Source organism: Triticum aestivum, chromosome 6B (assembly GCF_018294505.1).
Source record: "Triticum aestivum cultivar Chinese Spring chromosome 6B, IWGSC CS RefSeq v2.1, whole genome shotgun sequence".
Classification (NCBI taxonomy): domain Eukaryota; kingdom Viridiplantae; phylum Streptophyta; class Magnoliopsida; order Poales; family Poaceae; genus Triticum; species Triticum aestivum.
Window position 1 is genome coordinate 23,896,529 of NC_057810.1, and position 18,494 is coordinate 23,915,022.

The window sequence follows — 18,494 nt, forward strand, 5'->3', positions numbered from 1 at the left end:
GTCTTAGGAGATCGACATGAGGCCACCCACTGCTTAGCCATATTTCTGGTGCACTTAAGCTTTAAGGAGAGAACTCCGGCGGAGCCAAGGTGAGCATGGCGAGGGCCCACGCTCGCCCAGTTTGCAATAACCTTGTCCTTGAATTGTGTGTTTTTAAGCAGAGCGCGATCTAGACAGAAAATCGTAGATCGGGGGATACTTGTAGCGGCTGCTAGACGGATGGGGACGTGGTCGGAGGTGGTTCTGGTGACTGATGAGAGGGAGGTGTCGGGGAATTTTGTAGCCAACACAACGTTGGCGAGAGCACGATCTAACCGCACTAGGATTGGCACTTGTTGCTGGTTCGACCAGGTAAAACATCTATCAAGTAGAGGGAGGTCTTGAAGTTGAAGAGTGTTAATGGTAGAGGAGAAGAGATTGGCCTCGGTCATGTTGAAATGGCTTGAAGATTTATCCGATGGCCGGAGGGTAATATTGAAGTCGCCGATGATTGCCCAAGGGCAGGAGATATCAGGCATCAAATCAACCAAGTATTGCAAGAAGATGGGTTTAGAGAAAGAGTCGCATGGGACATAGACGTTGGTTACGGCAAAAGCTAAGTCGTCGGCACGTGACTCAAACCAACAGGTTAGAGCGTAATCTCCTTTTACGACTTTAGAGCATTCAAAAATGCCGTCATGTCAGGCAGTGACAATCCCTCCTGAAGCACCAGTGGAGGGAATGAGATGGAGGTTGCGAAGGTTAGTTGGAAGAAATGGGATAGCCTTGAAATGAGAGATGTCCTGGAGCTAATTGGATTCTTGAATACAGAGAACCGAGCAAGGGGCCGAAGACAGCGTCGATTTTACATCAGTGCATTTTTTATGTCTGCCTAGCCCTCGCACGTTCCAAGAGATAATCGAAAGCTCTCTACTCATTGATAACCCAAACAGCAACGGGGGAGGAAAGTGCGAGACACGAGAGCACATACATGACAGACCCGGCTGGAACAACAGTGTGGGTCATAGCACAGACCAAAGCAAGGAAAAGAAACACAGAAAAGGAGGGACAATAGACTAGGGGTACAAATGGGGGACCAAGCAAGCGGCGCGCCCTGCTGACTGGACTACGGCTAAAACTGGTAATGGAGCAGTAGTTGCGAGAAGGGAAGGGCAGGGGGTGCAGCGCCGCCGTGTACTGCAAGGAGGGCATTCACACATCATCACCGGCAGCCATCGAGTTGAGGTCGATCTCGGAGACGCCGCAGGCAACGGCCAGCTGCATGGCGTCCTTGCGCGGGAGCGGGGGTGCGCCGTCCGCAGCTAGCTCAAGCAATTCAGCCGCCGGCAGCAGAGCCGCAGGGCTTGGAGCGGCCTTTTTCCCCTCCAGCTTGAGCTTCTTCCTGAGAGTTGCCTTCTCCAGCATCGTCAATTCGGTTGGGGTTCTCCCCCTTCTTGATACGGGTGCTACGGCGGGTGTAGAAGATTGTCGGCGACGCTGCACGTGGGGGAAGGTCGACGGGCGTGCCAGGGGGCGAAGGAGACGGCTGCAGCGGCCCTGGCCCCCCAGTCAGGTCGGCGCTAGTGATGGGCAGTGGTGACGCGACTTGGATGGGAGGCAGGCCGGCGCCGAAGCGCTCGACAGCTTCCATGACTTGGTCTTTGCCGTCACAGCCTTGGGTGAAGTCGCGGCCGCGGAAGTCGTGGCAGATGATCTCGGCGTCCATGAAAGGCGTGTGGGAAGGCCCCACGGTCGCCACCCTGTCGAGGAAGCCGATGGAGCAGGTGGCGAGGTTGGCCACGATGAGCTTGGGCGAGCCCGCTGGACTCATGGGGATGCGGTAGAAGCCGCACTCGCCGCGCACGCCCATGACGCGCATGTCGTAGAAGCCCTTGAAGAGCTTAACTTCCACCGACTTAGGATGGGCCGTGAGCAGCACCGCACACACCAAAGGCTTGTGGTTCGCCATCATGGTGAGACCGCCAGGCGTCTGCACCACCCGGTCGTCATGGCCCTCGTCAGTGGGTGGTGGCGGAGGAGCGGAGAGGTTCGGATCCATGCCGACAGGGAAGTCACCGTCCCCACCGTCTCTGCCGTCCCCGCCATTGCTGTCATCGTCAGAGTCCGGCATGGCGAAAGTAGGGTCAGGTGGGAGCTCTTGGGAGTGGACAACGAGGACAGAAGTGATGGCACCCAGGCCGGAGAAACCGTGCACTGGGATGGAGTGAGGAACGTCGGTAAGGCTGCGGCTTTTGACTGAGACAAGAACCGCGGAGTATTCGACCCCTGTGAGGCAAACCTGGTCGATCTGAATGGGGTAGGCGAAAGGGACGATGGAGTTGATGATCGTGGGGGTGAATCAGTACTCTATCGGGAAGTCCTCGATGTTGAGGGCGGAAACCGTGCCGAGGCGGAAAAGGAAGCGATTTTCCATTTCTTCATGGCGGACGAGGCTGACGGAGTTGATTGGGCACGTGAGCGGGCTGGAAAGGATGGAAACTTCTCTCTCGTAGGCCGACCTAAAAACCACAAGGCCAGCCCCGTAGGACGAGGCCCGGATCAGAACAGGGGGGTTGCCCGCCCCGGTTTGGAGAGCACGGCGAACGCAGGCCTGTGGGGAGGGGTGAGGTTGGTTGACAAGGGCATAGGCTAGGTTTTGGAAGTGCTCTATGGGGGTGTAAGGCATAAAGATGTTCGAGAAGCCGCGACGATGCCTAGGTGGAGAAGAGGTGAAGACCGATTGGGTCTCATCCGAGTCGGTGGACTCGTCCCCCGACTCGAATTCTACCTCGTTCGGATCCTCTTCCTCATCTAGGACCTCATCATCGACTTCCGCCGCCTCGGTTTGCTCAGGGAAGGAGAACACGCGGTGGGATGGCTGGTGGACGGGGGAGAGCTGCTGCTCGTCATCGTCGGAGGTGGGCTCGAGGGGGATGAAATCGGCCATGGGTGCGGGGCGAGGGGGGAGGAGGGCAGAGGGCGCTCGCCAGCTTGAGAAGCCAAGGGCTGCACAGCAATGACTTCTTGAGGGCTTGGAGGAGGGGGGGCTATGGCAATGGCGGGCTGATGGTTGTGGATTGGCAATGGGGGAGCCAAGGGGAGTAAAATAGCAGTGCAGGAGCGCTGGGTGTGGCCCACACGCCAGCATCTCATGCAACGCAATGGGTCCCTGCATGCGCGCACTTGGTGATCCAGGGCCAAGTGATAACCCACAAGTATAGGGGATAATTGTAGCTTCTTTCGATAAGTAAGAGTGTCGAACCCAACGAGGAGTTAAAGGCAGAACAAATATTCTCTTAAGTCCTATCTGCCACTGATACGACTCTACGCACGCTTAGTGTTTGCTTTACCTAGAACAAGTATGAAAGTAGAAGTACTTTGTAGGTGTTGTTGGATAGGTTTGCAAGATAATAAAGAGCACGTAAATAAAAAGTAGGGGTTGTTTAGATAAGGAAGCAATAAAGTAAATATAGCGAGTGTGGAAAAGTGGTGATAGGAGTTGTGAAATTGTGCCTAAGCAATTGACTACTTTACTAGACCGATAAGCTAACATACTTTCTCTTCTTGGATCATATGCACTTATGATTAGAACTCTAGCAAGCATCCACAACTACTAAAGATCATCAAGGTAAAACCCAACCATAGCATTAAAGTATCAAGTCCCCTTTATCCCATACGCAAACAACCTACTTACTCGGGCCTGTGCTTCTGTCACTCACGCCACTCACCGTAAGCAAATCATAAACATATTGCAAACCCTACAGCGGGAATCCCTCACGCTTGCGCGACACGGAGGGCACAATAGGACAACACCAATAATAAAACATGCAATTCAAACCAATCATAGCAATTCATCAATCACCGATAGGACAACGAAAATCTACTCAGACACCATAGGATGGCAACACATCATTGGATAATAATATGAAGCATAAAGCACCATGTTCAAGTAGAGGGTACAGCGGATTGCGGGAGAGTGGACCGCTGAATATAGATGGAGGAAGGTGATGGAGATGTTGGTGAAGATGATGGAGGTGTTGGTGAAGATCGCGTTGATGATGATGGCCCCCGGCGGCGTTCCGACGCCACCGGAAGCATGGGGGAGAGAGCCCCCCTTCTTCTTCTTCTTCTTCTTCTTCTTCCTTGACCTTCTCCCTAGATGGGAGAAGGGTTTCCCCTCTGGTCCTTGGCTCCCATGGAGTGGGAGGGGCGAGAGCCCTTCCGAGATTGAATCTATCTCTCTGTTTCTGCGTTCTGAGATTCTTCCCCTTCACCGTTTCTTTTATATCCGGAGATCCGTAATTCCGATTGGGGTGAATCTTTTGCCCAGATTTTTCTCGTAAAATTAGCTTTCTTGCAGCAAAAGAAGAGCGTCAACTGCCTTACGGGTGGCCCAGGAGAGTGTCAGGCGCGCCCCTATCTCCTGGCCACCTCGGGCACCATTTCGCGTTGATTCTTCCTCCGGAAAATCCCAAATATTTCAAAATAATTCTCCGTCCGTTTTTATCCCGTTTGGATTCTGTTTGATATTGGGTTTCTGTGAAACATAAAACATGCACCAAACAGGAACTGGCACTGGGCACTGGATCAATATGTTAGTCCTAAAAATAGTATAAAAAGTTGCCAAAAGTATATGAAAGTTGAATAATATTGGCATGGAACAATCAAAAATTATAGATACGACGGAGACGTATCACCAAGCACCGGAAGCAACGCCTCATGGTGTTGATGCGTTTGGGAGGGGATGCCGATCTATGACGATGGAGGCAAGGGGTATGCATGCTAAAAGGGGTAGCGAGAAGGGCGTGGGCATAAGAAGCCAACGGCCATGCATGCGTGATCACAACAGTGGGGGACGGCAACCGAGGCATGGAGGGGCTGGCGGCCTCGGCTGCGCTGCTGGCCGTATCCTGAGCTGCTGGCTGGGTGCATGCATGCAAAACCTGCGGCAGAGTCAGGGGCGTGCCGTCGTTAGCCGCATGCAGAGGAGGAGAAGAGGTTGACCATCGCAATGGGCCCGGCGGCCGCGTCAGGATCCCGGCAGCAGTAAAATCCAGAATGGGTCGTCGTCTACTGCCAATCACAAGAAGACGAACCGGGAAGGGCGGGAGGGGAGGTGGCGGCGGGCCCGGGTGGTGCAGACCAGCATGCATGCACCCGCCCAGAGGCTGTGGCAGCGAGCGGCTGTGTTTTGAATTTCGGCCGAGAAAAACGGATTTCGGCCGAATTTCGGCCATCTCGGCCAGGGGCGAAAAATACCTTCCGGCGGGAAAAAATGGATTTTGGTCAAAATTTGGTCAAATTTAAACCAAATTTGCGTCAAAATTTGATCAAATTTTGGCCGGAATTTTTAAAAATGGCCGAAATTTGGCCATCTCGGCCTGAGGCGAAAAATTTTACAAACCGAAAGTCAAAACCTTGAGCGGCCGGCCAATTGGATCAGCTGTCGCGGGTCAGGCGGAAGCAGCAAGATGCCCGCTGCACAAAGGTCCAAAGCTGGAGGCCGCTTGGCAAGGGGGGCAGAGGCTGACCCAGGCGAGGGCGAGCAGCGTGTCAACCCAGGTAGTAAATGGTGGCCATCGAAAAGATTTTCACGGGGAGAGCTACAGGAGATGGCAAGGGCTGGCGCTGGCGCACAGGTCTGAGACGAGGGGAGGCCGGACAGATTGGGTGTGGGATCGGCCGTATAGCGCGCGGCCAGAGTGGAATTGTTTGTAGCGAGAGGGCTCGGAGCAGCAGGAGGTAGCATGTACGGGGCATCCCGCGTGACCTGGGCGGAATCCACGTCCAACGTCACCGTAGCGACAGGGGAGATGGAGGGGCCAATACGCTGACTGGGGCGAGTGGACAGAGGGGCAGCGAAAAACCTAGGCGGTGCCAGTCCAACAGACGTGGGCGTGGTATGGAAACGGACGACGATACCCTTGTAATTAACGCCCTCGAGAGACAGAATGAACTTAGCGATGCTACTGTTGGCTACTGTGAACGAGAATAAGCAGTCACTGACTTGATGAATTAGAGGGTAAGCATAGGGCGACCCGATCCAACCATTAAGCAGCGCGACGACGGCGACAGCCGGAGGCGGAGGTGCCGGAAGCAGCACCTGAAGCCAGACGAGCGTAGGCGAGAACAGAGAGGAGGCGGCGGACAGAGGTAGACATACCGGCCAGGAGAAGTTTAGCAGCGAGAATTGCAGCAGCGCCTCACCCGGCGAGCGAAGCGGCGGACCATCCCCGCCAGACGAGCCGGCGCGCAGGACGGCGGGGGTGGAGGCAGCAGAAGCCGCCGCGAAGCATGACACCAGCCCGAAGAACCTCCGTGCTGGCTACAGAGATGTCTCGGCCTGGCCCGAGCAAACTGCAGCCAGGGCCGCCGCCCGCGGCGCGCGCGGCCGGGAGAGGCCCGTCCGGCGGCTCCAACGCAGCGACCGAAGGGGGGAGTGGCAGACCGAGCCCATGGCGGGGGGCTGGCTGGCCGTTGGGGTGGCCGCCGTGGCCGAAGCGGCCAGCGGCGGTGCTTCGAGCGCGTCGCCTATCCTACTCGCTAGAACCAGAAGCACCACGTCACCCTCACCTTTGCACAACCTAAAGATGGCATGCAACAACCCAACAACGCACCCCGCTGAAACATTAAATAAAGGATTGAAACATTGGAAGAGGAACATGTAAAAGAGGAGGAATACACTTTAAGATGCTGGAAGCGTAAACAAGCAGCCCCCAAGGCCCCAACCCCACGTACGCTTTGCTTCAGTCTATTGTCTATTCTAGCATCGCATTCGCGTTAATTTAGTGGTCAGTCACCCACCCCTCAAATCAGAAATCGGTGCCTCGATTGGTTTGATCCGCCCGCGGCGACTAGCCAACGCCCGCCAGCTGCCAGGTACTCCAGCAGAGAAGCTTGGCGTGACGACAGACCCTGCCCGGCGGTGGGGAGCGTTGGGAGTAGGACAGGCGCGCCGCTGAGGTGGTTTGATTCCAGCGGTGTCGTCGATCCGATGGTTACTGAGCGCCGGGGTGGGATGCGGCAGTGGCCCGACCAACAAGACAGTGGCGGGGGCCAACGCCCGACGCCGACGCGTCCTAGGTCTGTGGTTTTGGCTTGGGCGTCTAGTTTCTCGGTCATGGGTCGGTGGTATGGTACTCATTGCTCTGTTTAAAGTGGGTGGTCTGGGCTACAGAAACATCAATGAGTTATGGTCTGCCATTGCTGGTCATAATCAAATTCAATCTTTATCAGTTGAAAATAGGTGACCCGCTAGAAGAGAGGAATGTGTTAGATGGTTGTTTGGGTGAGGGTTTGTTGCCACCAAACAGCGTCGAGAGCCTCACTCTGCTTGGCAAGCTAGTCAATGCAACAAAATGGATCCATAAGCTTCAGAATCTCTCCCAATTGGTGCTAAGGTTTAGCAGATTGGAGCAAGATGATGCCATACAAGCCCTTGGGTTACTACCAAATCTTGGACACAGCTCCATTTCCAGTGCTCATCTTTTCCCGACTCTCGTGGTGCTGGAGTTGTATTGGTTAGGCAATCTCCAGTAGGCGCTGTTTGAAAACGACGCAATGCCTAAGCTCCAGCTGCTACAAGTTGGTGGGTGCTTAAAGCTGGATGCATTCTCTGGGCTGCCAGCCCTCACAATCCTCAAGGAAATTCGCTTGGTTAGACGTTATGTCAGTGAAACATTGAAGGAGTCGGTTCAGAGTCACGTAGCAGAGCATATAAATCACGTTCGAGTGAATATTGTTGACTAAACTTTTTTTATACGCATGTATGTATATGTAGATTCCATCGGAGACCAAAGATTGGTGTGTGTATATATAGATTCCATTGGAGACAAAAGATTGATGTAGTATTTGTTAATCAAAGCACAAACTGGGAAATGCATGTCACTCGGCTGAGTACGGCAGGACAGTAAATGCATAGAAAAACCACAAGCTACTGACAAATGTCTTGTACGTTCCTCCTTTGTTTTTTAGCAGAGCATCGAGTGTGATGCAACACCATACTTGCATTGCAGCTACACTTGGAGGTCACAACAAGAACTTGCTCTCTGCATATGGATGATACAGAGCTGAGCACTTCCTCTGCTGCCCTTGGGTACATTCATTCAAATCACAAGCTACTGACAGGTGTGTAGTTCCTTTGTTGTAGTAGAGCATCAAATGTTAATTAGTCTACTACTTCTAGCTGAAGCCAAGAAGAGAAGAAGTTGTTCTGTTCATATGGATAGCACAGGAACTGAAAATCCCATGTCCTGAGAGAAAAAGCAGAGGTTTGACACATCATCATCGGCAAACTCAGCAATAGCAAGTGTATTGATTACTTAATCCTGACAAATCATCAAGGTCTTGGACATGTTAATCCCTGAGGAAAAGATACATGTGTGTATGTTTGTTCTCCACGCTGTATTTAATTCCACAACTCGGTGTTTCTCTGGTGGCAACTCTCAGGTTTACAAATCTGTGAGTTTGCATTTCTCTTTTTTTGATTTCTGCAATTCACTGAATCTAACACGTCATCGATTCAAATGCTCCAACGGCAACTAAAACTAACCTCAAAAAAAAAAACGGCAACTAAAACTTGACTAGTGCCCACACACATGAAAGCTGGAAACGAATGCTGGTTGGCTGTCAGCAGAAAACAATGACAAGAGTCCATTTGTTCAGAGGAGAGACAGCTGCATCGGCAGTCACTGTGTGTGAAGCACTCAGGTGATTTAGAAATCTGTGAGCTGAACTTAATCTTATTTATTTTCCTTTTTCTTCCAATTAATGTAAATTTCAAAAAAAAAACACACAATGTGAGTTATGCATGTCACCTGGCCGAATCCTGTACATTTCGTTCGTTCTAGTATAGATGGAATGTGGTACTGCTGCATCAACTTTGATAGTTTGCCAATGTAACATGAAAAAAGAGATTGTTCTGAGAGCTTCGGGACATGATCAGGGTACAATGACAGAGTTCGTTTATTCAGGTAGCTCAGGAGCTGGATCAGAGCTGGATAGCTGTATCACTGACTCGTTCTGATGAGAAGCAGAGGAGAGCAGGGGAAACAGAGCAGTACTGAGCTCCATCGCGCACCATGGGTAGCCGTCAGATTTGTATCAGCCAGGGATCCGCATTTTAGATACCAGCAAGGAATACGTAAACTTGATTGAATACGCTTCCGTACCGCGAAAGCGTGCCACAGGGGTGCGCTTCCCTCAAGCACTCCGCCCAAAACACTCCTGCTCGTTTGCTTCTCCGGCGGCGGTAGGGCGGCGGCGACGAGGGAACCTGGTTTTGGGCCCGATGCCTGTCGGATGGCGGGCTCGGGTGGTCGGATTGCGGCGATTCCGGTTGCGGCAGGCGCGTCTACGGTGGCCCGGCCACGGCGGTCGTACCCTCCCACGAGCTCCTCACCAACCCCGGCAGTGAAGGTACAGCCTAATTTGTTTGTGCATTATCGTAAATTAACAGAATAACAGAGTGGGTTGACACAGCATAGTTTCTGCCTACACATTATTGCGACTTGAGCCATGGATTAGTAGTATCCTGAACGAAGATTCAAATCATACCCAACTAAACTAATCTCAGAGAAAATGAAAACGCGTCCGCCCCAGAGTCGCTCCCGCGGGCGACTCCGGGCGGCTTCCCTAGCGCCGCCGCCCCAGCCCCCCGCCTCGGCCTCTCCTCCCTCGCCGCCGCCGGCGACGTCACCGGCCAAAGGCCGCGTGGCGCAGGCGGCGGCGCGGCATCTCCTCCCGCGCGCAGGTGGCCGGCGTCGCGGGGCGCCCCCTCCTGCCCGTCGGCGTCGGGCGGCGGCTCTCCTCTGCTCCGGCTCCCCTCCCCCTCTCCGGCGTCGTGGTGGCCCGCAGGCGTTCCCCTCTCTCCTCCCTCCCCCCTCCAGCGCGGCTTGTGGGGTTCCGAGGAGGCGGGTTGCTCTGGCGGCGGATCTGGGTGGCTCTGCCCAGATCTGGTTGGTGTTGGTGGTTGGTGGCGGCGGGGACGGCCGGCGGCCCTGCTAAGGTGGTGGTGGTGCTGCTGGCGGCTGTGCTTCTCCGGGGGCGTGGTGGAGCCTCCGGTGGTGTTGGCCAGGGCATGGATGCGGGGATGTGGGCTGCCACGGCGTGGTGGTGGCTCATGGCGGTGGTCTGGATCGTGTCACGGCGGCGGCTGGTCATCTCCGAGAGCAGCGTCGGCCGTTGGTGAGCGGCCTTTTTCGACCTTCGATCCCTTCCCTAGTCGTCCGGGCTCTACCCTCGTCATAGGGCTGGACCGCTCCCAGTTGCGGTCCATTGCTCGTCTCGCGCCCGTGGCTGCGAGACAGAGCTCGTCTCGCGCCCGGCAGCAGGACCGTGCTTGTCTCGCGCCCGGCAGCAGGACCGGCCTCGTCTCGCGCCTAGTAGCAGGACTGAGCTTGTCTTGCACCCGGTGCAGCAGGACGAGTGATGGAGGCCTTTTTTGGGCCGGCCCTTTGGGTCTCGGCGCCGGGGGCCGTCCAGGGGTGTGTAAAGGAGCGACCTTTCCACTCGTCTCTTTGGTTGGGGTAGCGACGGATCTCGGGTGCGGTGGTGTCAAGGTCTTGGATGTCGGGGCGGCGGCCCTGGTGGTGGTAGCGCGGTGCTCATGGGCAGAGCCCGTGGCTTGGTGCTGCCCGGTGACCATGGCCGTGTGGGCGGCATGGTGGCAAGGGTGTGGCGTTCGGTGGCGGTGAGTGTTTGCTGGTGTGAAAACCTGTTCTATCCTCGGACGGACCGGCGGCGGCGTAGCGCGTTACCTTCTTGAAGGCGTCGTCACGGCTCTCACCGGTCATCGTGTCGCTCCAGAGGAAACTCTGACCCCCGGGTCAGGCGGTGGCGGCGCGCTAGCGTCGTAACCTTCTTGGAGGCGCCGCCTTGGAGCTCTCGGTTCGTCATATGCGGCTTCATCTCTTCGCGGTGGCGTGTTTCCGGTGGAGATCCCTGATTGCTCTTGTAGTGTTAGGGGTGGTGTTGCTGCGCACAACGCCTATGTATCCCGCCTTGGGTGTGTGCGTGTGTTGTCGTGGGGTGTGCTTGTACTTGGGTTGTGGTTGATCTGTGCTTTATATATAAAGCGGGGCGAAAGCCTTTTTCGGTAACTAATCTCAGAGTCAGATCTCAAAATTGAAACTCAAGTTAGAATATACTCAGAGCCAACATCAGCTGGGCTTGGCTATGTGCACCTCTGGAAGAGGCAGGACAAAAATCAAGTAGTACCTGAGGCGACAGCCCCCAATACACTAGGCTTCAATGCTTGCCTGCTTGCCCCCGGCAGCAGTGTTGCCTCCTTGAATCAGCTGCTGCGTCAAATATGCTCGCTGTAATCAAGAAGCAATACTTGTTTGTTTAATCAGGTGGAGAAGAAGAAAAATGGCAACTTGACATAAGGCTTGTAGCTGGAGTGGATTCCCCTTTTTAATCTATACCTGCCCAATTTTATTGCCGTTAATTTAGTGGATACTAGCATTTTCCACATAATATGTAATTTATGTTCCTTCCACTGAAGATTAAAATTGGATCCAGCCGTCGCACCGTCCTGTTACGCACCTAGTTAAACTAATCTCAAACTCAAACATGAGCTGGATGCGTTTGAATGCAGACCACCTCAATGCTTAATTAAGTTGATCGCCAACTAGCCTTTGGACAATGGAAGAGGCACCCCATGTGGACAACTAATCACAAAGACAAATGCAAGCTGGATGGATGCATAATGCAAGCCAGATCAAGGATTAACTACCTGCCCACTGATTAATCATCACTGTTTTCTAATCATCAGAGATAATACTGTATAGGTATTATACTGCCGGCGGCTTCTATGTGAAGGCTGACATGGTAGCAGTTTCCCACAAGCTCCCAACCCACCCCGGCAGTGAAGGTACAGCCTAATTTAATTGTGCATTACTGTTAACAGAGTGGACTGGCATAGAATAATTTTGTCTCCACATTTTTGCGACTTGAGCTCGTCCTGATTAAAATTCATAGTCCTACCCAGATAAACTGATATCAGTCAGATCTCAAAATTGAAACTAAAGTTAGAATACTCAAAGCCAACATGAGCTGGGATTGGCCATGTGGACAGTGGAAGAGGCTGGACAAAAATATACTCTACTTGCGATAGCAGCCCCCGATGCACTAGGCTTCAATGCCTTCTTGTTTGACCTTGTTTTACGAGCAAATAAATCCCCCGATGAACTGGGCTTGAATGCCCGCGTGCTTGCCCCCGGCAAGTGTGCAGCAAAAGATTCAGCCTCCTGGAATCAGCTGCTGCGTCAAATTTGCTCGCTGTAATCAAGGAAAATGGCAACTATTCCCCTTATTAATCTACCCACCCAGTTTTAATTTCAGCGTCAAACATAGTGGATTGTGTTTTCCACATAATATGTAATTTCTGTTACTTCGACAGAAGATTAAAATCAGACCCAGCCATCGCACCCCATCTCAAAGTCAAATTTAAGCTGGGATTGGCCATGTGGACAACTAATCTCAGAGTCATATGCAAGCTGGATGGATGCAAACTTAACCACCTCAAGGCTTGATTAAGTTGGTCAAGAAATAATGGTGGAAGACACCAAATGGCAGGACAGAAAGTGCTAATCTGTCCTCTATCTTTACACCTAATATGTAATTTATCTCTCCACATTTCCACAAATTCAACATGTCCCGGACTGAAGATTAAAATCATACCCAGCTAAACTAATTTCAAAGTCAGGACTTCAAATTAAGTTAGTCAGGTTGTGTCGTCTTGTTACACACCCAGTTAAACTAATCTCAAAGTTAAATGCAATCTGGAGGCGCATGAATGCAGATCACCTTGAGGCTTTAATTATCTCCAACTAGCCTTTGGACCATGGAAGAGACAACTAATCTCAAAGTCAAATTTATGCTGGAGGCCAGCATATTCTACTGATCAATCATCACTGTTTTCTAATCATCAGAGATATACTATCTAGACTTAAGCAGTCTGTATATACTACCTCAAGTGTCTCTCCCTTCCTGCTGCGCCGACGGCCTCTGTGTGGAGGCCGACATGGTCGCTGTCTCCCATGATCTCCCGACCAAGCCTGGCTGTGAAGGTACGGCCTAATTTTATTGTGCATCGCTAACATTAACAGAGTGAATTGGCATAGTAATAAATTTTGCCACGACATTTTTGCCACTTGAGCTCATCCTCGATCAAACAATTGAAACCATACCCAGATAAACTAATTTCAACCCATATCAGGCCATGTAAGGCCAATAGTTGAGGTACCTGGATCCAGACAAAACTCCAAACATGCAAGAATCTACCTCGAAGCAAGGTTTCTATTGGTTAATGCGTTCCACCCTATTGATGACAACTAATGTTACTAAAAGCTTCCGGGAACTAGCAGACAAGCCAATCAACAAGGAAAGCCTGTCAAGCAAGGAAGCCACCAAGAGTCAGATCTCAAAACTGAAACAGAAGTTAGAATACTCAAAGCCAACGTTAATTGGGTTTGGCCATTTTTTTTTTTGATAATTGTATGCATCTTCAAACATGGCAGAACTAAGAACGCCAGAGGTAATAAAAAGCACAATCAAGTCTGTGGACCACCTAGCGACGGGTACAAACACTGGAGCAAGTCAGAGGGGTGCCACCGTCATCGCCCCTTCCTCGCCGAAGCCGAGCAACCTTGTCGTAGTAGACAGTCGAAAAATTGTCGTGCCAAGGTCCCTTAGGACCACCACAGCAAAGCAACCACCATCACCGATGAAGAAAGGTGTACGTCCGAAGGATCAAACCTGTAAACACCCAAACAAAACCAGATCCAAACAAATCCACTGAAGATCAACACCGACCGAATCCCGCAAGATCCGACGGACGCACACCTCCACACGCCCTCCAAAGACGTTAGACACACCATTGGGACGGGATAGAACATGGGAGTTATTATTCATATTGAGGGACATCATCAAGACGTTTAACTGAAGAAGAACGAGAACGGGGTCTCTCCCGTCGGCGGGGGTTTGATGTTCTCCACACCTTCCATGGCCGAAAGGGCCGAAAGGCCATTGGAGATGGGACGGACCGGCGCCGATGCCGATGGGAGGAGGAGGAGGAAAGTCTGGGATGTTTGAACACGAAATTTGTAGATCAACATCGCACAAGTACTACCATGTGTGGAAAAGTGTCCAGATTTTTTGACGCAAAATAATTTTCTGTCCAGATTCATTCGAAATTTAAAATGTTATCTTGTTTCATAAAAAAAGGAAACATTTTATACCCTGAGTGACACTTGTGTATAGTTAATCCGCAAAGTTTCAAGGTAAAATGTTATCTTGTTTGAGAGAAACAAAAAGGCAAAAATTCTATATAATGATAGCATGATTTTTGACGCAAACTGAATGGTATTGGTGCAGAGGGTAAAAAAAATTAGAGCCAATGACAAATAGCGTCGAAACACATAAAATTGGTTGAATACGCTTCCGTATGGCGAAAGTGTACCGCGAAGGTGCGCTTCACTCGAGCACACTGTAAAAAATCACTCCTGCTGGGCGCGAAGGTAGGGCGGCGGCGGCTTCCGAAGATTAAAAATCATAGCCAGTTAAGCTAGCCTCAGGGTCAGATCTCAAAATTGGAACTGAAATCAGAGTACCCATGTGGAGATTGGAGGAGGCAGGGCAAAAATATACTAATACTACTTGAGAGTTGAGACGGCAGCCCCCGATGCACTAGGCTTCAGTAGATATACTTGAGACGACGGACCCGATGCACTAGGCTTCAATGCTTGCCTGCTTCCCCCCGGAAGCAGTGCAGTAAAAGATCCAGCCTCCTTGAATCAGCTGCCGCGTCAAATATGCTCGCTGTAATCAAGAAGCAATACTTGTTTGTTTAACTTTAATCAGGAGGAGAAGAAGGAAAATGGCAACTTCACATGATGGAATTGATCCCCCTTATTAATCAACCTGCCCAATTTTATTGCCGTTAACATAGTGGATTGCATTTTCCACATAATATGTAATTCATGTTCCTTCCACCCAAGATTAGAATCGGAACCAGCCGTCCTGTTAGGCTGCTACCCAGCCAGCTAAACTAATCACTCAAAGTCAAACACGACCTGGATGCGTATGAGTGCAGACCACCTCTTTGCTTAGTTAACTTGATCCCCAACCCCAACTAGCCTTTGGACAATGGAAGAGGCACCCCATCCCCATGTGGACAACTAATCCTAAGATTTAAATTTAAGCTGTATGGAATATGAATGCGTCTGAAACTCTGAATAATGCATACCACCTCCAGTCAGGTCCAGGCGTCCAGCCATGTAGCTAAATTACTTTGTTAGCAAGGACTCCGGCGCATAATTGTAGATGGAGTCTTGTAGCTGTTTCCACATATATAATTGTAATTTCTGTCCCCTCAACTGTAGATTAAAATCAGGCCGAGCTTGCGTTGCATCTGTCATATAACTAAAATTGGAATAGTCAGGTTGTGCCGTCCTGTTTCACACCCAGTTAAACCAATCTCAGAGTCAAATGCTAGCTGGATACGTATGGATGCCGACCACCTCCAAGCTTAATTAAGCTGATCGACAGCTAGCCTTCGGACCATGGAATGGAAGAGGCACCCCATGTGGGCAAGACAACTAATCTCAAAGTTAAATGCAACCTGGATGGATGCATAATGCAAACCACATCAAGGCTTAACTACTACTCCCTCCGTTCGGAATTACTTGTCTCGGAAATGGATGTATCTAGAACTAAAATACGTCTAGATACATCCATTTCTGCGACAAGTAATTCCGAACGGAGGGAGTACCTGCCGACTGATTAATCATCGCTCTTTTCTAATCATCAGAGATTATACTATCTAGACTAATGCGGTCAGTCTTCTAGCATCTGTATATACCACGCAATTGTGCATATACGATGCTTGTTGGATGCGCAAAAAAAATCCTCTAGGCTTCAATGCTTGCTTACCCCTTGCAACACTGTAGTAAATTACTTGATTGTTTATTTAATCAGCGTCGGGCATGTAGCTAAAATTTCTTTATTAGGACTCCAGCAAACATGATGGTGCAGAGTCTTGTAATGAAGAAGAAGAAAAATGACAGCTTGATATAAGGCTTATAGCTGGAATCGATTCCCCTTATTAATGAAACCTCTCTTATCAGCTACTAGCTAGACTCACATCTGCAATTAGCACCACCACCTCCACATCACATCCAGGAAGCACAGCCATGGAGGTGACGGCGGTGAGCGTGGGCAAGGCCGCCCTGGGCGGCGCACTGGGCTATGCCAAGTCCAAGGCGGCGGAGGAAATCGCCCTGCAGCTCGGTGTCGAGCGCGATGTGTATTTCATCAAGGACGAGCTGCAGATGATGCAGTCGTTCCTGATGACGGCTGATGAGGAGCAAAGCCAGAACAAGGTGCTCACCACCTGGGTGAAACAGATCGGGGTCCTGGCTTACAAAGTGGAGGACAGTCTGATGGATTTTGGCCTTCTCTCAGAGAAAAAGCCATTTCTGGGGTGCATCCCCCGCAACCCAGGTGATCGACGCCGCATCGCCAAGGAAGTGAAGGAGCTGAGAGCCAAGGTGGAAGACGTGAGCAACAGGAACCAGCGCTATCGTCTCATCAAGGAGAGCTCAGCCTCCAAGCCTTCAGCGACAGAGGAGCAAGCCAGCATTGCTACTGCATCAATTTTTAGCACTAACGGAGCAGGGCTTGCCGCCTTGGAGCATGGAAAATCATCAGTGGTGAACCTCCAGCAGCTGATTACCAGCAACGATGTGGACCTTAGGGTGATTTCCGTGTGGGGAACTAGCGGTAATCGTGGGAAGACGCCTGCCATCCAGGAAGTTTATGATGACCCAAAGGTATTGAAAAGGTTTGGATTTTGTGCTTGGATTAGTTTGAGAAGTCCTTTCAACCCACAGGAGTTCCTCCGGAGCTTGGTAAGGCAATTTTATGAAAATTCCCATGATGAAGTTGGAAAGCCAGAACAAGAAACAAGTGTTGGGGCTAATGTTCTGGCCAAGATGGAGAAGATGGATCAAGGTGATTTAGTCCGTGTGTTTAATGCACAGTTGTGTAGCAATAGCTACCTTGTTGTCATTACCGACCTCTCCACAATAGAAGAGTGGCATTGCATTAAGAAGTACTTTCCTGACAACAAGAGACAAAGTAGAATCATCGTTTCCACACAGCAAGATGAAATTGCATGCTTGTGCACAGAGAAACCGTATCAGATGTCCAAGTTCAGGCAGTTGTCATATGATCAAACTATTTATTTGTTCCACAAGAAGGTAAATGTTTTTCCTGCATGGTTTCTGTTATTGACTTGTTATTTTTATAGAGAAGTATTCCTGTGTCGGCGCTCTGGTGTCGTATCCTTCCTGAAGGCGCCGCTTTGGAGCCCACGGTTCGTATGCGGCTTCATCTCTTCGCGGTGGTAGTGCTGGGGGTGGTGTTGCCGCGCTCAGCGCCGATGTATCTTGCCTTGGGTGTGTGCGTGTGTTGTGGTGGCGTGCGTTGTACTGGGATGTGAAGATCGTGCTTTATATATAAAGCGGGGCGAAAACTTTTTTCGGTAGATTTCTTAGTGGTCGCCTTTTTTGAATTTATTTTAGCTCTTCCGGTGATATGCGTTCAATGAGAGGAGACGTTCACGTCGACGACCAAGACATTTGTGGTGACTTTGTCAATCTCAAGATGTTGTGTTGGCTCAGTATCTTGGAGGTGCTCAGTGAGGTAGAGTGTGCGTGCGTGTTCACAAGGTTGAGTGTATGTGCATGTATGTAAGCATCTGCATTTGTACTGTGTTAAAAAATTCTATTAGGAAAATCCTGTAAAATTGACACTTTATAGAGAAGTATTCCTGTTAAGCAGTTGTTAGTAGATTAATTATTTTTAGGAAAAAATGTACTAATAACAGCGTGACAAGAATACCATCTATTTGATGGTATACATATTGTACTGCATGATATGTTCACCGGTGGATCCATCTATTTGTTGCTGTGTGAATGTGTTAGAACCAGTTGTAGGAAAAATCATTGATTCAAAGCGTAATGAGGGTTTAGGAACTAACTAATGAGTACAAGATGAAGGCAAATGTGATAGTGCCACACAACTCTGTGTCCATTGAATAATTTTGTTCTAAAAACGGAGAAAATAAATCTTTTTATTGAACACCGACCATTCAGTAATTTAATGTAGTACCTGGTCTTGGTTGACACTTCCAGGAAAGGAGATGATTCTAAATAATTCCGTTTCTTTATGTCCGATCGTATTTACTGCAACTTCGGTATAGAATCCTAAGTTGCAAAGGAAACATTCTCACAAAAAAAAAAATATTGCCGATGAAACAATAAAGAAATGTAATTATTATTCATACAAAGTGTTTTGTGAAATTTGCAAAAAAAGAAAACTGATGTGAAGGACAACTACTTAAAGTTGGCTGGACCACCATACTTGTTTCAAATTTCACCTTTGCATTTCATAATTATATTCATATGGTCTGCGGATCTATATGTAATTTTTATTATTCTTAGTGTTCG

At 50.3% G+C, this 18,494-nt stretch overlaps 1 protein-coding gene across 2 annotated transcripts; it reads left to right on the forward strand.

The window, feature by feature from the left end:
- The first annotated feature begins 9,175 nt into the window (after positions 1 to 9,175).
- Positions 9,176 to 17,918, forward strand: LOC123135476 (disease resistance protein RPP13). Of its 2 annotated transcripts, XM_044554558.1 has the most exons (3): positions 9,176 to 9,396; positions 11,772 to 11,854; positions 11,972 to 17,918. In XM_044554558.1, the coding sequence occupies exon 3, from the start codon at positions 16,176 to 16,178 to the stop codon at positions 17,391 to 17,393; it is 1,218 nt and encodes a 405-aa protein (XP_044410493.1). In that variant the 5' UTR covers positions 9,176 to 9,396; positions 11,772 to 11,854; positions 11,972 to 16,175; the 3' UTR covers positions 17,394 to 17,918. The 2 variants fall into 2 exon arrangements, with proteins under 2 accessions (XP_044410493.1, XP_044410492.1); XM_044554557.1 differs by having other exon boundaries at positions 11,772 to 17,918.
- The last annotated feature ends 576 nt before the right edge of the window (positions 17,919 to 18,494 follow it).